The sequence below is a fragment of the Oncorhynchus mykiss genome, chromosome 25 (assembly GCF_057628025.1).
Source record: "Oncorhynchus mykiss isolate SJ-2025 chromosome 25, ASM5762802v1, whole genome shotgun sequence".
In the NCBI taxonomy this organism is placed as follows: Eukaryota; Metazoa; Chordata; class Actinopteri; order Salmoniformes; family Salmonidae; genus Oncorhynchus; species Oncorhynchus mykiss.
In genome coordinates this window covers 65,024,993-65,048,842 of record NC_143046.1, presented here as the reverse complement: position 1 = coordinate 65,048,842, position 23,850 = coordinate 65,024,993, and the positions used below count along the sequence as shown (strand labels likewise).

Sequence of the window (23,850 nt, the reverse complement as noted above, 5' to 3'; positions counted from 1 at the left end):
CTGACATGTGACCTAGTTGTTGTGTATATGTACTGACATGTGACCTAGTTGTTGTGTATATGTACTGACATGTGACCTAGTTGTTGTGTATATGTACTGACATGTGACCTAGTTGTTGTGTATATGTACTGACATGTGACCTAGTTGTTGTGTATATGTACTGACATGTGACCTAGTTGTTGTGTATATGTACTGACATGTGACCTAGTTGTTGTGTATATGTACTGACATGTGACCTAGTTGTTGTGTATATGTACTGACATGTGACCTAGTTGTTGTGTATATGTACTGACATGTGACCTAGTTGTTGTGTATATGTACTGACATGTATGTGTAACTGATTTGACACACCCACTAATTCCAGGGTTTTTCTTTATTTGTAATATTTTCTACATTGTAAAATAATAGTGAAGACATAAAAACTATGAAATAACACATATGGAATAATGTAGTAAACAGAAAAGGGTTAAACAAATCTAAATATATTTGAGATTTTAGAGAAATACGTTTTTTTTGTGTGAATGTAACATTTCTGGGATCTTTTATTTCAGCTCATGAAACACGGGACCAACACTTTACATGTTACGTTCTATTTTTGTTCCGTATTTTCGCTGTTATTAAGATAACTAATGGTAAACCCATGCAGCCCTGCGACTTCAGAGCGCGCACATTCACTACATGACAGGTACAAGCACTAAATGTCAGGTAGATTGTAGATTGTTTATAATGCATGTATGAGCCATACATTGACAAGTCAAGTCCAAAACGGGAGGTTGAAAAAATAAAAATAACGAGGTCGTTTTCAAGCCTCTGGAATATCTCTTTAAACAGTTTGGACTCCACTGTATATAATTACTTCCCAAAAGGTTCAATTTCCAACAATATCATGAATGAGTACCATAGGGTCAAAATGGACGAAAAATACTCTTGGACAGAAGGATATATTTTCCGGAAATTATAAATGTTTTACCTTTTCACACGGGAGTTCCAAATGTCAGTTTTTATCTTTGTGATGTCAGAATGCACTCTCTGTACCAAAATGTGACTGTTACACAACAGGACAGTTAACCCCTGCTGCCTTCAAAGCACAGCACGCTGTGTGCTAATGATCTATAGGCTGTTTCAATTTCAAAATTATCTTCAAATGTCACTCTGAAATTAGGTGCATTCCACCTCATTAATACACAGAAGTTGCTAGCCCATTTCACTGTCGTGGGCAATTTACATTTGAGACATGCTATGCTAATGTTTAAATGAGCCAGGCAACTTCTCTCTTGGATGAGAGCCCAAGCATTCCCCCAGAGTTTCCCCAGGTCAAGTATGCAGACATTTGTGCATCTCCAGTCAGAACAAAACTTTCCTAAACCTTTTACCCCTGGCAGGTTTTGCCGCTGGCGCCCGCATTGCTTTCAATGTTGTTTTCCTTAACAATAATTACTTTGTACACATGTGCGTTTACCTTAGCATAATACAGGTTCTGTATTATCATTTTAACTAATTTCAACTGTAGCACAAGATCTGCATGTATGGAGCAATATGTATTCTGTCTATTCCTTTATATCTGCCGACATGCGAGGTACTAATTGCATAACCTTTATGGTGTTATACTCAATTGTGCTTATGTACATTCTTCCATTAGTTCTGTAAAAAACTGCTAATCACATCAGAGAAGTATAAGCTTGTGTTGTATCCTTCTGAAGATGCCCTCATGACCAGGCCTGTGTATTTATTTGGCCAGTTAAACATAGCTCTGCCCTGCCCCCTTGTGGCGCTATTCAGTTACTGGTGCATTTATACATGTCATGTTGTAAATGCAATTTATTATTCTTATAGCAGTGTAATGTTACTTCATTGTAATGTTGTTTTATTGTTAATTTCTGATATTCTACTGTAATTACTAATCGTTCATCTATATTCTTTACTTTCAGAAACAAACCATATTGAACGTAATTTGCCAACATCACTGGTACTGGAGTTGCTGACATCTTTGTTCATGAAGAGTGAGGCTAGCTTTTGTATTCTAACAACATATTCTTTGAACATACACTTCTTTACAGTTTTACTGGAGGGAAAAAATGAAAGAAAAGACAATGACAACTGTCATTTCATTACAAACATGCCTAGCCCATAATTCAATATTCACGTAGCGGTTGAACAAAAACTGCATCCCCACCCCTAAAGTCATTGTATCATGGCAGGTCACCTTTCAATTCAGTCAGTCAGTAATTGCTGCAGATGTGCTCAATAGTGCTTGAGCGTATGGTACTCCCCAAAGCACGGCGCAACACACAGGGGTATGTCACAAGGTACACACATGTACTTTGTCAACTTCCTCTGCTTCCTCCTCCTGGTGCTGGAAAGGCAGACTTTGCAGTGCCTCCGTGTGCGGCTACCTTGTGCAGCAGTTTGAGGTACTTTTGAGGGAAAATGCCGGGCATTGAGGCGTAAAGGATTGTCTGCAGCAGGACGGCCCCCAGTGGGTGGACGCCGAGGGGTGTGGTGCTCCTCCAGCAGCTCTCTCATGAGGTTCTCTCTGTACTTTTGGTAGGTAATCACCTCACCTATGGGGGCGATAAAGAGGGAGAATGAAGGAGTGGGTAGGTGAGAGATATCGTCAATATAATTGCATAATGGAACAATGTGATTTGTATGTGAACTGTATGTAACATTTCAAAAAACCTTGTTCATTAATTATCTCACCTGATAGCTGGCGGTGAACTATGTGGCCATTGAGGACAGCAGTGTCGATCAGATGGAAAAATATCTTCTTATACCACTTGGTGGTTTTCCAGGCGCATGCCACAAAGCGGTTTATCATGTATGCCTTATTCACTGCCCCCATTTTGCGGTTATAGTCAAGCACACAGTCTGGTTTGATGTTTCTCTCTCCCGTCAGGTGGTCAACCTTCCCTGTGGGTGACATGGATGCTGTATGGACAGTGGAGAGGACATGGACGTCTCGTTTGTCATGCCACTTTACTGCCAGCTGTTGACCGTTCTCCTTGAACTCCACCTCCCCCCTCTGCATCTTCCTGCTTCCAAATGACGGCATCCCCTTCCTGTTTGATTGGACTGTGCCACAGGCCCCTGTGCTGTTGGAGAACAGATGCTGGAAGAGTGTTGGACTGCTGTACCAATTGTCCACATACAAAGTGTGGCCCCTCCCGAGATGAGGAGCCAGCATGGTCATCACCACAGACCCGGACACCCCAAGCCCCTCATAATGTTGGACGTCAGTGGTGGACCCTGTGTAAACTAGAATGTCCTGGACAAATCCTGTCTTCACATCGCACAAAAAAAAGAACTTGACCCCAAACCTGTGCCTTTTGGAGGGAATGTATTGACGGAATGCCAGCCTACCCTTCCATAACATCAAGTACTCGTCAATGCATAAGTCCTTGTATGGCATAAAGACCTGACTGAATGCTGATGTCAGGCTGGTAAGAACAGTTCTTATTTTGTGTAAGGGGTCATTTAGGTTGGCAGTAGCATTGTTGACGAAATGCAGGCATCGCAGCAGGACTAGGAAGCGATCTTGGGAAAAGAGAGTGGCAAAGAAGGGAGTTGCAAACATAGGATCCGTGCTCCAGTATTCCCTTAGAGAGTTCTTCTTCACTATTCCCATGAGAAGGACTGTCACTAGGAAGGTATACATTTCACTAATTGTGGTTGTCACCCATTTAGCGAGTTTCCCCCTCACTCCTGGCTCTCTTTTCTCCTGTAGCTCCAAAGCATAGCGATTAGTCTCCTCCACTATGTCTCCCACCAGCTTCTCTGTCAGAAACAGCTTGAAGCACTCTGCTGCAGAGGGAGTTGGCAAGGGGCTTTTTACTCCAGACTGGGACTCATCAAAGCCAACAGCAAGGCCAGGAGGGGTGAAATGGCTGGTGGCCTTCCAGCTACCACATACCTCCAGTACTTCACCCACTGTTGGTCTGCCTCCATCACCACCAGCATCTTCAGAGGGACCTGGGACTTTGTCGATGCTCAAGGGGTCCTCAGATTCAGGGTTCTCAATGCCCATGAGGTTTGGCGGCAGCTCCTTACAGTCACTGTCAGAATCTGATTCCTCCGTTTCATACTCAGACTCATTGTCAGAATTGACAAAAATGTCCAGAATTTCCACATTTGTGAGTTGCTTGAGACTGACGCTTTTACCGCAGTCAACACAGCTAAATGGTTTCTCTCCCGTGTGACTCTTCATGTGCCTGGACAGAAATGTTGTTTCTTTGAAGGTCTTGCCACAAACAGGGCAGGTGCAGGGTTTGCTACCTTGACAGAGTCGGACATGGGTCTTCAGTTCACAAGTGGAGTTGTAGCGTTTTTTGCAAAACTGACATTCGCTGAGTCTCTTCTTGGCGAGAGTCAAATGATTCTGCAAGTCAGGTTTCAGAGCAAACTTTTTACCACAGTCATGGCAGCGGTGTTTTTTTTTAGACATGTTGCTAAGTTTGGAATAATGTTCCCCCATTGATAGGTTTGGATCCAATAGTGGGCTAGGATGCAATTGTGGGCTGCTGTCAAGTCCTACTGGGTCGCAGTTTTCGGCTGAGCTGTGGCTGGAGCCATTGTTTTGATAATCTGGAGGGTCACAGGGAATTTTGAAATCCTTTATGTGAGTCACGGTTACAAAAGGTGTGAGATCCACTGATTTAGTGTCACTCTCTCTATTCTCCACAGTCTGGGTTTGGGGAAGAGTCCAGCACTGAAGTGGATCCTCCTGATCACATTCACTTTTCACACAGGGAGGAGGGAATATGGAGTCTTCGGCATCAAAGAGCTGCTCTTTCTCCTGATTGGTCCCCAGTTCCTCCTGTTCCTCTTTAATCTGTGTGGGCCCTGGGTCCTCCTGCTGCAGACTGGGGATCCACTCCTGCTCACAGCGCTGCTGCTCAGAGGGAACCTCCTCTTCAGAAACAGCAAGAGAGAGCTGCAGGGAGTCTGGATGAGAGGAGGAGCAGAAGTTATCTATACTGAACAAAAAAATTAAATGCAATATGCAACAACTTCTAATTTCTAAGAAATCAGTCAATTGAAATAAATAAATGAGGCCCTAATATATGGATTTCACATGACTGGGAATAGAGATATGCATCTGTTGGTCACAGATACTCTATTTTTCAAAAGTAGGGGAGCGGATCAGAAAACCAGTCAGTATTTGGTGTGACCACCATTTGCCTCATGCAGCGGGAAACATTTCCTTTGCATACAGCTGGTCAGACTGTTTATTGTGGAATGTTGTCCCCCTCCTCTTCAATAGCTTGGCGAAGTTGCTGTATATTGGCAATGCGCTGTCGTACACACAATCAATTGTTTCTAGATAGAGCGTTTCACACTTGACCAAATCACCGTCCTCAGCTAGTCAAAAGGGACCTTTATGGCTCCAATGTAGCATTTGAGTCTGAAGGGCATCATAAGGACGAACTATCCGGTGAATCGTCAGAGGAAGTTCTAAAATAATATTATGCAACATTTGTCAAAAGGAAAATTGTGACAATTCTGTCCAAACAAGAGAAAGTACTGGCACGTTTGTGCTACTTTTATCTATTCATGGTGAAAGTAAAAAAATGACTTCTTAAAAGGACCTGCCCAGAGGAAGTTGTCGGCACTATTTCAACATAATTTCCTGTCCTAGAGAGAAGGATGAGTAGTTATACATATTCACAAATTGTGGTTGGGAATTTCCGCGCAGAGTTGATAAACATCAACAAAAGGGCCAGCATCCCGGAGTCGCCTCTTCACTGTTGACGTTGACACTGGTTGTTATGCGGGTACTATTTAATGAAGCGGCCCGTTGAGGACTTGAGGCATCGGTTTCTCAAACTAGACACTCAAATGTACTTGTCCTCTTGCTCAGTTGTGCACCGGGGCCTCCCACTCCTCTTTCTATTCTGGTTAGAGCCAGTTTGCGCTGTTCTGTGAAGGGAGTAGTACACAGCGTTGTACCAGATCTTCAGTTTCTTGGCAATTTCTCACATGGAATAGCCTTCATTTCTCAGAAAAATAATAGACTGACGAGTTTCAGAAGAAAGTTCTTTGTTTCTGGCCATTTTGAGCCTGTAATCGAACCCACAAATGCTGATGCTCCAGATACTCAACTAGTCTAAAGAAGGCCAGTTTTATTGCTTCTTTAAATCAGAACAACAGTTTTCAGCTGTGTTAACATAATTGCAAATGGGTTTTCTAATGATCAATAAGCCTTTTAAAAATGATCAACTTGGATTAGCTAATGCAACGTGCCATTGGAACACAGGACTGATGGTTGTTGATAATGGGCCTATGTACGACTATGTAGATATTCCATAAAAACATCTGCCGTTTCCAGCTACATTTACAACATTAACAATGTCTACACTGTATTTCTGATAAATTTGATGTTATTTTAATGGAAACATTTTTTTTTGTGCTTATCTTTCAAAAACAAGGACATTTCTAAGTGACCCCAAACTTTTGAACGGTAGTGTGTATATAGACCCAGTTAAAAGTTAGGACACCTACTCATTCAAGGGTTTTTCTTTATTTTTTAAAACTATTTTCTACATTGTAGAATAATAGTGAAGACATCAAAACTATGAAATAACATATGAAATCATGTAGTCACCAAAAAAGTGTTAATCAAAATATATTTTATGTTGGAGATTCTTCAAAAGTAGCCACATTAAGGCAAAGGCCTTGATGACAGCTTTGCACACTCTTGGCATTCTCAACCAGCCTCACATGGAATGTTTTTCCAACAGTCTTGAAGAAGTTCCCACATATGTTGAGCACTTGTTGGCTGCTTTTCCTTCACTCTACAGTCCAACTCATCCCAAACCATCTCAATTGGGTTGAGATTAGTTGATTGTGGAGGCCAGGTCATCTGATGCAGCACTCCATCACTCTCCTTCTTGGTCAAATAGCCCTTACACAGCCTGGAGGTGTGTTTTGGGTCATTGTCATGTTGAAAAACAAATGATAGTCCCACTAAGCGCAAACCAGATTGGATGGCGTAACGCTGCAGAATGCTGTGGTAGCCATGCTGGTTAAGTGTGCCTTGAATTCTAAATAAATCACAGACAGTGTCACCAGCAAAGCGACATCATACCTCCTCCTCCATGCTTCACTGTGGGAACCCCACATACGGAGATCATCCGTTCACCTACTCTCCGTCTTACAAAGACTCGGCGGTTGGAGTCAAAAATCTCAAATTTGGACGCATCAGACCAAAGGACAGATGTCCATCGATCTAATGTTCATTGCTGGTGTTTCTTGGCTCAAGATAGTCTATTTTTATTATTGGTGTCCTTTAGTAGTGGTTTCTTTGGAGAAATTCAACCATGAAGGCCTGATTCAAGTAGTCTCCTCTGAACAGTTGATGTTGAGATGTATCTGAAGCATTTATTTGGGCTGCAATTTCTGGGGCTGGTAACTCTAATGAATTTATCCTCTGCAGCAGAGGTAAATCTGGGTCTTCCTTTGATGTGGCAGTCCTCATGAGAGCCAGTTTCATCATAGCACTTGATGGTTTTTGCGACTGCAGTTGACTGACCTTCATTGACTGACCTTCATGTCTTAAAAGGTAATGATGGACTGTCGTTTCTCTTTGCTTATTTGAGCTGTTCTTGCCATAATATGGACTTGGGTCTTCTACCAAATAGGGCTACCCTCTGTATACCCCCCTACCTTGTTACAACCCAACTGATTGGCTCAAACGCATTAAGAAGGAAAGCAATTCCACAAATTATAAGGCACAGCTGTTAATTGAAATGCATTCCAGGTGACTACCTCATGAAGCTGGTTGAGATAATGCCAAGTGTGTGCAAAGCGGTCATCAAGGCATTGATGGGTGTTCTGTGTGCAAGGAGTTTTGAATATTTGTTTTATTTCCTGTGACTTTGAAGAATCTCGTACTTTGAAGAATCTCAAATATACAATATATTTGGATTTGTTTAACACTTTTGGTGACTACATGGTTCCATGCGTGTTATTTCATAGTTTTGATGTCTTCACTTATTCTACAATGTAAAATAAAGAGAAACTCTTGAATGAGTAAGTGTGTCCAAACTTGACTGGTACTGTATATATAAAAATATCGATAACTATTGAAAGATAGCCGATATGCGTTTTTCTACAATGTAATGGAGACGGTGCAACCTTTGGTAGGTAGGCTGCTGGCAGGCTTCGGCACAGCAAATCCAAGTCAGCCTGTGCTCATGGTTCTCACAGGGGAAGTGATATGATAGGCTACAACGACTTTGCTCATGATTATGCATGCTGCAAATGACATGTAACTAAGTTCCTTGAAAGCTGTGGAACGTGTAGTGAAGCAAAACTTGAGAGGTCAAAACCATTCATCTTGGGGAGCAGGAGGAGCATATAACACAATTAATCACATATTTATTTTTAATACAGACCAGCTACAAAATAATTGAAAATTGACTATTTATCCAATCGATTATGATCATTTTGGAGGTGCAAAAACATGTCCTGCTGAAAAGAAGGTAGACAACATCCGCTCATCATTCACTCAGCCTATTGACTCCACTGGTCCCACTCACACAAAACTACACTATGCCTTGACCTCTTTCTCACCTCCCTCTCCAAATAAAATCCTGCAAGTAGTGAGGTCTGGCCGCCCGACAACCTGCCCACTTGACCCTGACACCCCATCTCTGGAGACCTTCTCCCATATCATCCTAACCAACTTGCCCTCTAAATACACCTCTGCTGTCTTCAACCAAGATCTCAGCGATCACTGCCTGCATCCGTAATGGGTCAGCGGTCAAACGACCTCCATGCATCACTGTCAAACGCTCCCTGAAACACTTCAGCGAGCAGGCCTTTCTAATCGACCTGGCCGGGGTATCCTGGAAGGATATTGATCTCATCCCGTCAGTAGAGGATGCCTGGGTATTTAAAAAAAATGCCTTCCTAACCATCTTAAATAAGCATGCACCATTCAAGAAATTTAGAACCAGGAACAGATATAGCCCTTGGTTCTCCCCAGACCTGACTGCCCTTAACCAACACAAAAACATCCTATGGCGTTCTGCATTAGCATCGAACAGCCCCCGTGATATGCAGCTGTTCAGGGAAGCTAGAAACCATTATACACAGGCAGTTAGTTTCAAGCAGAAATTTACTTCCTGCAACACTAACTCAAAAAAGTTCTGGGACACTGTAAAGTCCATGGAGAATAAGAACACCTCCTCCCAGCTGCCCACTGCACTGAAGATAGGAAACACTGTCACCACTGATAAATCCACCAAAATTGAGAATTTCAATAAGCATTTTTCTAAGGCTGGCCATGCTTTCCACCAGGCTACTCCTACCCCGGTCAACACCACTGCACCCCCCACAGCAACTCGCCCAAGCCTTCCCCATTTCTCCTTCTCCCAAATCCAGTCAGCTGATGTTCTGAAAGAGCTGAAAAATCTGGACCCCTACAAATCAGCCGGACTAGACAATCTGGACCCTTTCTTTCTAAAATGATCTGCCGAAATTGTTGCCACCCCTATTACTAGCCTGTTCAACCTCTCTTTCGTGTCGTCTGAGATTCCCAAAGATTGGAAAGCAGCTGAGGTCATCCCCCTCTTCAAAGGGGGGGACACTCTTGACCCAAACTGCTACAGGCCTATATCTATCCTACCTTGCCTTCCTAAGGTCTTTGAAAGCCAAGTCAACAAACAGATTACCGACCATTTCGAATCTCACCATACCTTCTCTGCTATGTAATCTGGTTTCAGAGCTGGTCATGGGTGCACCTCAGCCACGCTCAAGGTCCTAAACGATATCTTAACCACCATCGATAAGAAACATTACTGTGCAGCCGTATTCATTGATCTGGCCAAGGCTTTCGACTCTGTCAATCACCACATCCTCATTGGCAGACTCGACAGCCTTGGTTTCTCAAATGATTGCCTCGCCTGGTTCACCAACTACTTCTCTGATAGAGTTCAGTGTGTCAAATCGGAGGGTCTGCTGTTCGGACCTCTGGCAGTCTCTATGGGGGTGCCACAGGGTTCAATTCTTGGACCGACTCTCTTCTCTGTATACATCAATGATGTCGCTCTTGCTGCTGGTGAGTCTCTGATCCACCTCTACCCAGACGACACCATTCTGTATACTTCTGGCCCTTCTTTGGACACTGTGTTAACAACCCTCCAGGCAAGCTTCAATGCCATACAACTCTCCTTCCATGGCCTCCAATTGCTCTTAAATACAAGTCAAACTAAATGCATGCTCTTCAACCGATCGCTGCCTGCACCTGCCCGCCTGTCCAACATCACTACTCTGGACGACTCTGACTTAGAATACATGGACAACTACAAATACCCAGGTGTCTGGTTAGACTGTAAACTCTCCTTCCAGACACACATCAAACATCTCCAATCCAAAGTTAAATCTAGAATTGGCTTCCTATTTCGCAACAAAGCATCCTTCATTCATGCTGCCAAACATACCCTTGTAAAACTGACCATCCTACCAATCCTCGACTTCAGCGATGTCATTTACAAAATAGCCTCCAATACCCTACTCAACAAATTGGATGCAGTCTATCACAGTGCAATCTGTTTTGTCACCAAAGCCCCATATACTACCCACCATTGCAACCTGTACACTCTCGTTGGCTGGCCCTCGCTTCATACTCGTCGCCAAACCCACTGGCTCCATGTCATCTACAAGACCCTGCTAGGTAGAGTCCCCCCTTACCTCAGCTCGCTGGTCACCATAGCATCACCCACCTGTAGCACGCGCTCCAGCAGGTATATCTCTCTGGTCACCCCCAAAACCAATTCTTTCTTTGGCCGTCTCTCCTTCCAGTTCTCTGCTGCCAATGACTGGAACAAACTACAAAAATCTCTGAAACTGGAAACACTTATCTCCCTCACTAGCTTTAAGCACCAACTGTCAGAGCAGCTCACAGATTACTGCACCTGTACATAGCCCACCTATAATTTAGCCCAACAACTACCTATTTCCCTACTGTATTTATTTATTTTGCTCCTTTGCACATTCTTCCACTGCAAATCTACCATTCCAGTGTTTTACTTGCTATATTGTATTTACTTTGCCACCATGGCCTTTTTTTTGCCTTTACCTCCCTTATCTCCCCTCATTTGCTCACATCGTATATAAACTTGTTTATACTGTATTATTGACTGTGTGTTTGTTTTACTCCATGTGTAACTCTGTGTCGTTGTATGTGTCGAACTGCTTTGCTTTATCTTGGCCAGGTCGCAATTGTGAATGAGAACTTGTTCTCAACTTGCCTACCTCGTTAAATAAAGGTGAAATAAAATAAAAATAAATACAAATTCCTCAATTCCCTCATTCCTGACCACTGGCTGCGTCCCCTCGGAGTTCAAATCACCTGAGCCGCTCCCCTCAAGAAACCAAAACTTGACTCATCTGATGTCAAAAACTAGAGACCTGTATCCCTCCTTTCTTTTCCAAAACACTTGAGCGTGATGTCTCTGATCAACTCTAGTTCTCTTTCATAACGATATTCTTGACCATAACCAGTCAGACTTCAAGACGGGTCACTCAACCGAGACCGTTCTCCTCTGTGTCAGAGGCTCTCTGCACTGCCAAAGCTGACTCTCTTTCCTCTGTTCTCAACCTCCTAGATCTATCCACTGCCTTCGACACTGAACTGTGATCAGATCCTCCTCTCCACACTGGGCGTCTCAGGCTCTCCACCCTCTCTCTATACACCAAGTCACTCAGCTCCCTCATATCCTCACATGGTCTCTCCTATCATTGCTATGCGGATGACACTCAACTACTTTTCTCCTTCCCCCTTCTGACACCCAGGTGGTGACACGCATCTCTGCATGCCTGGCAGATATCTCAGCTTGGATGTTGACTCCCCCCTTACTTACTATACCTGTGATATGTGGTTGTCCCACCTAGCCATCTTAAGACACATGCTATAACTGTAAGTCACTCTGGATAAGAGCGTCTGCTAAATGACTAAAATTGAAATAAAACCCAGCCCTGAAACGAAATGTAGGCTGACATTTTTTACATCATATCATAGGAAAAGACACTGCATTCACATGGATTTGCAAAGTGGGTAGTTCTGATGCGACTTTAAACCCTAGTACAGTGCCTTCAGAAAGTATTCATACCCCTGGACTTATTCCACATTTTGTTGTGTTACAGCCGGAATTGAACATTTAATTCAATGTATTTATTTTCTTCACCCCTCTACACACACACACAATACCCCATAATGACAAAGTGAAAACAAGTTGACATTTTTGCAAATGAGATACAGAAATATCTCATTTAATAAGTATTCACGACAATCAGAGTCAATATATGTTAGAATCACCTTTGGCAGTGATTACAGGGGTGAGTCTTTCTGAGTAAGTCTCAAAGTTTTGCACACCTGGATTGCCCATTATTCTTCTAAAAAATTCTTCAAGCTCTGTCAAATTGATTGGTGATCACTGATATACAACCATTTTCAGGTCTTGCCATAGATTTTCAAGACGATTTAAGTCAAAACTAGGCCACTCAGGAACATTCAACGTCATCTTGGTAAGCAACTCCAGTGTATATTTGACATTGTGTTTTAGGTTATTGTCCTGCTGAAAGGTGAATTTGTCCCCAAGTGTCTGTTGGAAAGCAGACTGAACCAGGTTTTCCTCTAGGATTTTGCTAGGGAATAGCTCCCTAGTCCTTGCCGATGACAAGCATACCCATAACATGATGCAGCCACCATCATGCTTGAAAATATGAAGCGTGGTACTCAGTGATGTGTTTTCCCTAAACATAACACTTTATTTAGGACAAAGGTCATTTCTTTGCTCCATTTTTTGCAGTTTTACTTTAGTGCCTTATTGCAAACAGGATCCACATTTTGGAATATTTTTTATTCTGTACAGGCTTCCTTCTTTTCGCTCTTATTTAGGCTAGTATTGTATAGTACCTAAAATGTTGTTGATACATCCTCAGTTCTATCACAGCCATTCAACTCTAACTGTTTAAAGTCACCATTGGCCTCATGGCGAAATACCTGAGCGGTTTCCTTCCTCTATGGCAACTTAGTTAGGAAGGACACCTGTATCTTTGCAGTGACTGGGTGTATTAATACAACATCCAAAATGTAATTAATAACTTCACCATGCTCAAAGGGATATTCAATGTCTGTGTGTTTTTTGTTTTTACCCATTTACCAATAGGTGTCCTTTGCGAGGCATTGGAAAACTTTCTTGGCCATTGTAGTGGAATCAGTGTCTGAAATTCACTGCTCAACTGAGGGATCTTACAGGTAATTAATTGTATGTGTGTGGTACAGAGATGAGGTAGTGGATCAAAAATCATGTTAAAAAATATTATTGCACAAAGAGAGTCCATGCAACTTATGTGACTTGTTCAGTGTGGGATTGGTTTTACTCCTGAACTTATTTAGGCTTGCCATAAGAAAGGGGTTGAATACTTATTGAAGGCCTGTGACAATCTCAATGTAATCCATTTATAATTCAGGCTGTAACACAACAACATGGAAAAAGTGGTGTGAATACTTTATGAAGGCACTGTATATCATACATTGACTCAAACTATGACTTATTGACTTAAATCGTTGCATAACATCATGGGTAAGCTTTGGCGATCGTCTTTCAGATTGAAAAAGTGGATTTCTACTGGTGTGGGTGTTGAACATTTTTGAAATGGTGATCACTGAAAGCCTAAACAGTTTTATCAATTGAGTAGAACTGTAGTAGATATTAGTAGGTATATATACGTACCTATTCTACATAGTTTTATCTCCGGTGTGATTCGCAGCAGTCTCCGTAGACGATCATTCTCCTCCAGGTACTCCGCTATCATTTTCTCAAATGCCCTGAAAATCTCCACAGCAGCAGATGCCCTTAAACGCTCATTTAAAAACACACGAAACGACTCTAGTTTAGACATTTTCAGTCGACTGAGAGTTGGGTATTCAGCTAGTTTGGCTTTGTGAAGTGGGTCCTCCTCATCAAGTTCACTTTTCACATAAGGAGGAGTGAATATGGAATCTTTCGTATCAAAGAGCCCTTGAAGCTGCTCTTTCTCCTGACTGGTCCTGAGTTCCTCCTGTTCCTCTTTAATCTGCGTGGGCTCTGGATCCTGCTGCCCCTGACTGGGACTCCACTCCTGCTCACAGTGCTGCTGCTCAGAGGGAACCCCCTCTTCAGAGACGGAAAGAGAGAGCTGCAAGTCTGGAGGGAAGGAGAGGGTGAGAAGAGGTTTAAGCTATATACCACAGAATTAAATAGAACAATTATACATGTGAATTATAGCTCTCTATGATCTACATAAGTGGCCTCGAACAAATCACAAATTGGACAAATCACTCGCTCAACCTCATTTAGATCTACGATTGAATAATATGGCGATTGAGCAACTTGAGGAGACTAAACTCCTGGGTGTAACCCTAGATAGCAAGCTGTCATGCTCAAAACTAAATGGTTGCGAAAATGGGAAGAGGTCTGTCCATGATAGTGCGCTGCTCTGCCTTCTTGACATCTCAGTCTAGCAGACAGGTCCTACAGGCCCTAGATTTGTCGCACCTGGACTACCGCCCAGCTGTGTGGTCATGTGCGGCAAAGAGGGACATACAGTACCAGTCAAAAGTTTGGACACACCCACTCATTCAATTATTTTTCTTTATGTTTACTATTTTCTACACTATGAAATAACACATATGGAATCAAGCAGTAACCAAGTGTTAAACAAATAAGTAAAAAAATAAAATAAAATAAATGATTTGTTTTTAAATATATATATGACATTCTTCAAAGTAGCCACACTTTGCCTTGACAGCTGTGCACACTCTTGGCATTCTCTCAAACAGTTTCATGACAGTCTTGAAGGAGTTCCCACATATGCTAAGCACTTCTTGGCTGCTTTTCCTTCACTCGGCGATAAAACTCATCCCAAACCATCTCAATTGGGTTGAGGTCGGGTGATTGTGGAGGCCAGGTCATCATCACTCTCCTTCTTGGCCCTTACACAGCCTGGATGTGTGTGGGGTCATTGTCATGTTGAAAAACAAATGATAGTCCCACTAAGCGCAAACCAGATAAGATGGCATATCACTGCAGAATGCTGTGGCAGCCATGCTGGTTAAGTGTGCCTTGAATTCTAAATAAATCCCAGATAGTGTCACCAGCAACGCACCCCTACACCATCACACCTTCTCCATGCTTCACAGTGGGAACCACAAATGGAGCTCAACCGTTCACCTACTCTACGTCTAACAAAGACACAGTGGTCGGAACCAAAAATCTTAAATTTGGACTCATCAGACCAAAGGTCAGATTTTCACCGGTCTAATGTCCATTACTCGTGTTTCTTGGCCCAAGCAAGTCTCTCCTTTCTAGTGGTGTCCTTTAGTAGTGGTTTCTTTGCAGCAATTCAACCATGAAGGCCTGATTCGCGTTGTCTCCTCTGAACAGTTGATGTTGCGATGTGTTTGTTACTTGAACTCAAAGCATTTATTTGGGCTGCAATTTCTGAGGCTATTAACTCAAATGAACTTATCCTCTGCAGCAGCGGTAATTCTGGGTCTTCCTTTCCTGTGGCGGTCCTCATGAGAGCCAGTTTCATCAAAGTGCTTGATGGTTTATGTGCGACTGCACTTGAAGAAACTTTAAAAGTTCTTGAAATTTTGCAAATTGACTGACCTTCATGTCTTGAAGTAATGATGGACTGTCGTTTCTCTTTGCTTATTTGAGCTGTTCTTGCCATAATATGGACTTGGGACTTTTACCAAATAGGGCTATCTTATGTATATCAACCCTACCTTGTCACAACACAACTGATTGTCTCAAACGCATTAAGAAGGAAAGAAATGCTACTATTTAACTTTTAACAAGGCACACCTGTTAATTGAAATGCATTCCAGGTGACTACCTCATGAAGCTGGTTGAGAGAATGCCAAAAGCGTGCAAAGCTGTCATCAAAACAAAGGGTGGCTACTTTGAAGAAGCTCAAATATAAAATATATTTTTTGGGTTACTACATGATTCCATGTGTTCTCATAGTTTTGATGTTTTCACTATTGTTCTACAATGTAGAAAATAGTGAAAATAAAGAAAAACTCTGGAATGAGTAGGTGTGTCCAAACTTTTGACTGGTACTGTATGTATGACCGCTAGTGCCGGGCAATGAAGTTATCTACATCAACCCTTTACAGACAGAACGCAGCTATAGTAACATGTCGATTACGGCAATGTATAACTTTTCAGACAATTTTTTTAAAAAGTGCTGCATCAGACAGTGGAATTCTGCTCCAGCGTAAAATGATCTGTATTTTATCTGTCCCTGACATCAAACATCGCTGATTGATGTGCTGCTGTGTTCTTTTTTTATGCAGCTTTTTATGGTATGGTAGCTAGGTGTGTTTTATTTCTACTAAATGTCTTGGTAAGTCACAGTATTTAATGCTCAGCAGCTGGAGATTATTTGATTGACAATTCTGTTGCCTAGTGATGGATTTTAGTCCCGCTTCAGAAGGTTGTATTCCTTTACAGAAAAGTAAAACGTCCATATCACCAGAGAAGGTTGTGTGTTTATTTTTTCACATTGTGTAGCCTACCCTAACAGACAGAAAAGCAAACATCATGCATGTCTGAAAAGCATAATCGATACAGGTCCTGTAGCCTAAAGTAATTTCATATGAGGCAAAAATGAAGAGTAGGTTACCCTGTGATTAGGGTAGGATTTCTACAGCCAACAGACACACACTTGCATCATTAGTGAAGAGACAATGCAGAAAGAGCAAGCAGTCCAGCATGAGGGAGAGAGAGGCAAAAACATGTTTATATGTTTTGGTAATCGGCATCTGGCAAAGCCTTGCAAATTCACCAAGTAGCCTAAAGTTCTCCTCTTCCTCTCTGGTTTTATTTGAATTACACAACTTCCCCAGGCCTTTACAGCCTATCGGCTATAACACAAAAAAAATATATGTTTTGTGTTAAATTAACTGTGATTTAAAATTAAGTGGGGGGAAAAACAAAAAATATTTTTGGTAAGGGATTATTATTTTTTTCGGTTACGGATTTTTTTGTATTTTTATGGGAGACCAGGTTTCATTTTACGCGTTACAAAAGCACACTGTTTTACAATCGAGATATCTGATATGGCTTTGAAATACGGAGCGTGCGGAATGCGCATAGGCTATCAAGACTGCAGTACCCCTCATTGCAAAGTTTTTGTTCAGCCATTACATTTACTGTTAATAAATGGATATTAGCAGTAGGTGTTATGAGCTATTTAGGAGATAGCAATCTAGCCCTATTTTGACAGTAAAATAACAAAAATAGCCTAATTGTCATGCTAAAATTCATGACAATCACTTGTATAACTTATTTATTGAATATCTCAGTAGTGTTTTACGCATCTTAATAATGCATGGTGAATGGCATTCGAATGACGTTCTGAACTGATTACTGATTACACCTATTTCTTCTATAGCGTGACACTGGCAATTTTTTGGGGGGTGCGACCAAATAATGGGCTTGTGCCATCAACTGAGGGGGAAAATTGTAATCTACAGCTCTGCACTGACAATCAGTTTGGGGGTGGGGTTGTGAAAAAAAGACAGCTTGCTGTGCTATGGTCAGCTAATACAGGACTAGTAAAGGCTAGTGACTTTTGGGAAGAAAAAAAATAATAATCCGATTTTTCAGGGGGTGCTGCAAGACCCCTACTTCCCACAGCTATGTTGACAATATGCTACAACATCTTTCAACCAACCATACTTGGGGATACTTTCATTCATTCTCAATTTGGAATGCACTGGTGTCTTAACTTTCCTGTTTCCAGTTGCAGGTGTAACTCTGATAACCAGAGAATATTCAGAAAAATATAAAAGCCCAGTTTTGCACCGAGGGTGATGTTCCCCTTGCCATTTTAGCTGCCCGACATCTCGCAATACCCCAAATCTTTGCTGGAACTAGTAATTTCTAAGCTACATGTAGACCAAGATGTACACATATGCAAAACGACTTTTCTTGCTTGATGAAAAGGGTGGATTTCATACTTTTCTGAACATTCCCTGGCTATCGGAGTTACACCTGCAACTGGAAACACACATTTATAAGACATCAGTGCCTTCCAAGTTGAGAATTAATGAAGTATCTCAAAGTAAAGTTAGGTTAATTTACCACACCACCCAAGCTGCAATGCATATGCAAGTAAAAATAAATGTTTATTGGTCACACACATATTTAGCAGATGTTATTGGCTGCCGAGTGGCGCAGCGGTCTAAGGCACTGCATCTCAGTGCTTGAGGCGTCACTACAGACACCCTGGTTCGTATCCAGGCTGTATCACAACTGGCTGTGATTGGGAGTCCCATAGGGTGTCGTACAATTGGCCCAGCGTCCTCCGAGTTTGGCTGGTGTAGGCAGTCATTGTAAATAAGAATTTGTTCTTTATTGACCTAGTTAAATAAAAGGTTAATTAAAAATAAATACATTTAAGTAAAGGGGTGTGTTCCGTTCAATTCATTGTTTGCTACGTTTTGTGATGGTTTGTACTGAGCACCATTCTTTAACAACCTTTGAGGTATGTTTGCTCCCATAGGGCGGCAAGGTGTGGCCTGATCAATATGGGTGTGATCATTTCAAATGGCAAAACTCGTGCAACACACCATACACAATCGCCCTCAGGGCCACAATAATCACAGTTCATCAACTCGGGTGTCATTACGCCGATTCTGTTGCAGGACGTTTCATAAACGGAAGCAAAGGTAACGAAACTGGGCGGGACCTACCTGAATTTGTCCAATTGAAACTTTCGTTTTCGTTGGGTTTTGCAACTGTTTGGACTAAATATTACGCCCAAATACCGTATTGTTTCAGTTGAATTCAACGTTGAACAATGTTCTGTCGTAATGAAAGCACCCCAGATTCAATTGCATATCTAGTTATGATTTAAGCAACCTTTAAACATGCCTGAATGCAACTGTACATTATTTAAAATCAGCTTTTCGTGACAAAACAATGTATGGTAAAAGTTACAGTAGATAACGTCTTTAAAAATTGATATAGTGGTGATCACCGTTTGCCAAAACAGTTTTATCAATTGAGTAGAATTATAGCTAGCCAGTAGCTCTACCGTTATACTAACCTATTCTATATAGTTTTATCTCCGGTGTGATCCGCAGCAGTCTCCGTAGACGATCATTCTCCTCCTGGTACTCCACTACCGTTTTCTCGGCTGCCCCGAAAATCTCCACTGCAGCCACCGTTAAACGCTCATTTAAAAATACACGAAAAGACTTTAGTTTAGACATGTTTCTGTAGACTGAGAGTTAGGTATTTTTCAACGAGTGTGGCTTAATCCACGAGGAAAGTGGCCATCAGCGTCTCGTCAGCAACACTAAACAAGTACTTCCGGGTCTAAATAAAAGTCTAAATAAAAATATTTGTCTAAACATTAACAGTGATTAATGTAAATAACAATTGCATTACTTTTTAGATTTAAAACATGTTTTAATGTCAAATAAATGCCCCAAATGTAAAACACTGAATTGCATATTGGCTTATAGAGCAGAAATTATTCTAGGTGGCGCAGTAAACGTATTGTAGGCAATATTCAGCAGGCTTTGTAGAATGTATATGGTGTCATTTCATGGGGCACTGAATAATACGGAGTCTACTGGATTAATAAGGAGTGTTGCTGTTCTTTGAGTCCACCCATTCCATTGGCCACAATGTGAATCACTGTATGTGGAATACATTTCGGCTTACTCATAAAGCAAAAAATATTCTCAGACACCCAAGATATTGGGAATGAATACTACCACTTAGAGACAGAAAGTTGTGTTAGAGATTAATCAGCTGAGGAAATAGCAATCTCTATGAAAACTGAATCAAATGAGCAGCATCGAAATAAGCGAGGATACACAGAAATGTGTTTTGTCAGATGAGGCAAATTTTGGAGGGTTCAGGCATACCACTCCAAATAATTGTGTGCTTACATTGACTCGTGATGAATGGGAGAAGGACCATTTGCAGAGAAGTGGTAGGTATTTCAAAAAGTTCTTATGGTTAGGCCTAATTGCAGGAAACATTAAAGTGTCCAATTTACTGGAGGTTTTCAGCATTACACAAGTCAAACCTCCATGTACACATTTCTGTTGCCAAGAAAATAGGGAAGGTGTTGGCACGAGTACAGACGGGGTTATGCAAGAACATGTATATCAGATTCATTGAGAATAATGGTGAACGCCATGAAAGAATGCTATAATTGTCAAAAGAAGATCAATCTGCAATGATGTGATGAAGTGGTGTAACTTGCATATATGTACTATGGTTCTCAGATTATTTGGTGTATTTCAGGAGCTAATATCCTGAACCCTGATCTTGCATATAAGGACATCCAGGACATACCAGGCTGTGTCTGAGGAAGGCCCGAAAAATGTCCAAAGATTCCAGCCACCCCAGCCGTGAACTGTTCTCCTGCAGGTGGTACCGGAGCATTGGGTCTCGGACCAACAGGCTCGAGGACTTCTTCTATCCCCAAGCTCTGAGACTTTTGAACAACCAAAGACTCCAGGCACTGAGACATTTAAACAGCTAGGCAATGGATGCCCACCCTAACCCATGGTCCATCTGCACTGACTATCTGCAATTACTAAAAGTATATAGCTTACTTTCTCGTGTTATTCTTATTTCTTGTGGGTTTAAAAATAACACATCTACTTTATACATTTTGATATTGAATACTGCATTGTTGGGAAAGAGCTAGCAAGTAAGCATTTCCCTGTACTTGTGCATGTGACAATAAAACTTGAAACTAATTTAAAACTTCTGTGTAAATGTTGATAATCATTATGAATAATTAACTTCATTGTGATATTTGTTATGAATAAAGTATGCTTTTTTGGACCAAATGTACTTACATCTTTCTTGACTTTTTGAATAAACATATTGTTGTTGTATTTTTTACAAAGCATCCACCAGAAGGAATTTTGATATGATAATACAGTGCCTTCGGAAAGTATTCAGATGCCTTGACTTTTTACACATTTTGTTATGTTACAGCCTTATTCTAAAATGTATTAAATAAAATATTCAACCATTTACACACAATACCCCATAATAACAAAAAGAAAACAGTTTTTTATACATTTCTAGCAAATGTATAAAAAAAACAAAAAACAGAAATACCTTATTTACAGAAGTATTCAGACCCTTTGCTATGAGACTCAAAATTGAGCTCAGATGCATCCTGTTTCCATTGGCCATCCTTCAGATGTTTCTACAACTTGATTGGAGTCCATCTGTGGTAAATTAAATTGATTGGACATGATTTGGAAAGGCACACATCTGTCTATATAAGGTCCCACAGTTGACAGTGCATGTCAGAGCAAAAACCAAGCCATGAGGTCAAATGAATTGTCCGTAGAGCACTGAGATAGGATTATGTCGAGACACAGATCTGGGAAAGGCTACCAAATAAATTCTGCAGCATTGAAGGTACCCAAGAACACAGATGCCTCCGTGGTTGAATGGTTGAAGTTTGGAACCACCTCCTAGAGCTGGCCGCCTGGCCAATCTGAAAAAAAAAACAGGGAAGAAGGGCCTTGGTCATGGAGGTGACCAAGAACCCAATGGTCACTTTGACAGAGCTCTAGAGTTCCACGATGGAGATAGGAGAAACTTCCAGAAGGACAACCATCTCTGCAGCACTCCACCAATCAGGCCTTTCTGGTAGGATGGCCAGACGGAAGCAACTCCACAGTAAAAGGCACATGACAGCCCGCTTGGAGTTTGCCAAAAGGCACCTAAAGAATCTGACCATGAGAATCAAGATTCTCTGGTCTGATGAAACTAAGATTAAACTCTTTGGCCTGAATGCCAAGCGTCCCACCTGGAGGAAACCTGGCACCATCCCTACAGTGAAGGATGGTGGTGGGAGCATCATGCTGTGAGGACAACGACACTAAGCACACAGCCAAGACTGTGGCTTTGGGACAAGTCTCTGAATATCCTTGAGTGGCCTAGCCAGAGCCTGGACTTGAACCTGATCGAACATCTCTGGAGAGACCTGAAAATAGCTGTGCAGCAACACTCCCCATCCAACCTGACAGAACTTGAGAGGATCTGCAGAAAAGAATGGGAGATACTCCCCAAATACAGGTGTGCCAAGTTTGTAGCGTCATACCCAAGGAGAATCGATGTTGTAATCACGTCCAAAGGTGCTTCAACAAAGTACTGAGTAAAGGGTCTGAATACTTATGTAAATTTGATATTTCAGTTTTACATTTTTCTAGAAATTAGCAAACATTTTTCAAAACCTGTTTTTGCTTTGTCATCATGGGGAAAAAATATTTAATACATTTTAGAATAAGGCTGTAATGTAACAAAATCTGGAAAAAGTCAAGTGGTCTGAATAGATACCGAAGGCACTGTATATGCGTCCTATGACACAGTGCTATATTTGAAACGTATAGTGTCCAGGCACCCAATTTTAAGCTTTTTGACCACAGTAAAAGTTCAGCAACACTTCCTGTGACTTAGCTTTTTGTTCAAACGCACCCTATTCTGTCTTTTCAACCCTAGTTTAGCTAAGACAAAGTAGTAGACAGTCCAAAACAGTGTATTGTGTTGGGGGCTATGGAGGGAGTGGAATAAAAAGCCAGCAACAGTCCATATGACACAGTCCCCCTCCAAAACTAAACATATCTGGTTACTAGAGACTTCAGTTGAGACAGGTAGCAACATTTTCCTCTACAATCCAATATGTATTCCATATGCAGTTAACTGCATTGTCGGCTATTATCCAGGAATACATCTCAAGTAAAGTGGAAATACATTTAAACCGTCATAGCATCTGTAAGAACCAAGAAACACTTCTAAACATAGCACCAGTCATTTACATAACATACAATGGCATACTCAAAACATAGCCATTTCTTAATGGGCTCCACCTTATTATATTACTTATCTTATATAAAGTAGTAATTATCTTTAGTTTAAATTTTCCCTAATGTAGTTATAATCGTGTAATATAATGTTAACATTATGCACTATGACTATGCAAAGCTGCGAAACATTTGATTATATAATATTGATTTCGTATCATACACATAGCATTTTACCCCTGACGTTTATTTTGAAGGCAAAATCGGAAAACCGGAAGTCTTAATGCTGCTGCTGGGACGCTAATAAAACAAACCCGCTCGCAAATTCACTTCCGCATTGTCTTCTTCTTTTATTTTATTAGCGGGTGGGGAGCCCATAAACACAAAACAGCGGCCCAATGTGTATGGGTTTTTACTACAAGGTACGGACCAGAGATACTGTAACTAAACTGGGGCTGCGTTCAGTACATAAAAACATAACGTTCAATTATGTTCCCTATGATGCACAGTTCTGTGCAGAGGCTGTCCTGAGGTTGAAGGTATTCTACTTTACACACATTCTGACATTTATTGTTGAGGATCGTCAGGCAGGCAGATTATCACCGAGTGACACATATATGCAGCTCTGTAGAAGTATGCAATCAGATGTCTCTTCTGTTTGCAGTTACTATTAACACATTGTTTTTCGATTAAAAAGCCTGACTTAATGCGTCAACAGTCACAGTACTGTGGAAACTGTTTTTATGGCTATGTTTTTTTATTAATATGAATCAGTATGTAAAACAAATAATTAAGTTGAGTTGTTGTAGAATAAATTGAAATGAAACATCATGTAACTTTTGACAGATAACTTTAATTCATATTTGGAAATCGACCCTGTGAATGGTATTTGACTGGTCAGTTCATTCAGCATCTTCATGAATGATATCGCCACGCAGGTTACACAGAGCGGCACAGATTCAAAGTATTTTGTCCATTTTAGATGAGAGGTTGATTGG

The 23,850-nt window shown here is 41.3% G+C and overlaps 1 protein-coding gene across 1 annotated transcript; it reads right to left on the bottom strand.

Annotated features, from left to right (window-relative positions):
• Positions 1 to 358: 358 nt before the first annotated feature.
• On the bottom strand, positions 359 to 19,405 carry LOC110505511 (uncharacterized). The gene is made up of 4 exons (XM_021584771.3): positions 19,111 to 19,405; positions 13,740 to 14,192; positions 2,701 to 4,941; positions 359 to 2,561 (listed from the first exon to the last, which is right to left on the bottom strand). Exons 1-4 carry the CDS (start codon positions 19,274 to 19,276, stop codon positions 2,242 to 2,244), a joined length of 3,180 nt encoding a protein of 1,059 aa, XP_021440446.3. The 5' UTR covers positions 19,277 to 19,405; the 3' UTR covers positions 359 to 2,241.
• Between the last annotated feature and the right edge of the window lie 4,445 nt (positions 19,406 to 23,850).

Coding starts and splice junctions, on each gene's coding strand:
- LOC110505511 (XM_021584771.3), bottom strand. CDS start 19,276: ATGTCTAAACTAAAGTCTTTTCGTGTATTTTTAAATGAGCGTTTAACG. Junction 14,193..19,110: donor GATAAAACTATATAGAATAG/GTTAGTATAACG, acceptor CCTTCCCTCCAG/ACTTGCAGCTCTCTCTTTCC. Junction 4,942..13,739: donor GATAAAACTATGTAGAATAG/GTACGTATATAT, acceptor CCTCTCATCCAG/ACTCCCTGCAGCTCTCTCTT.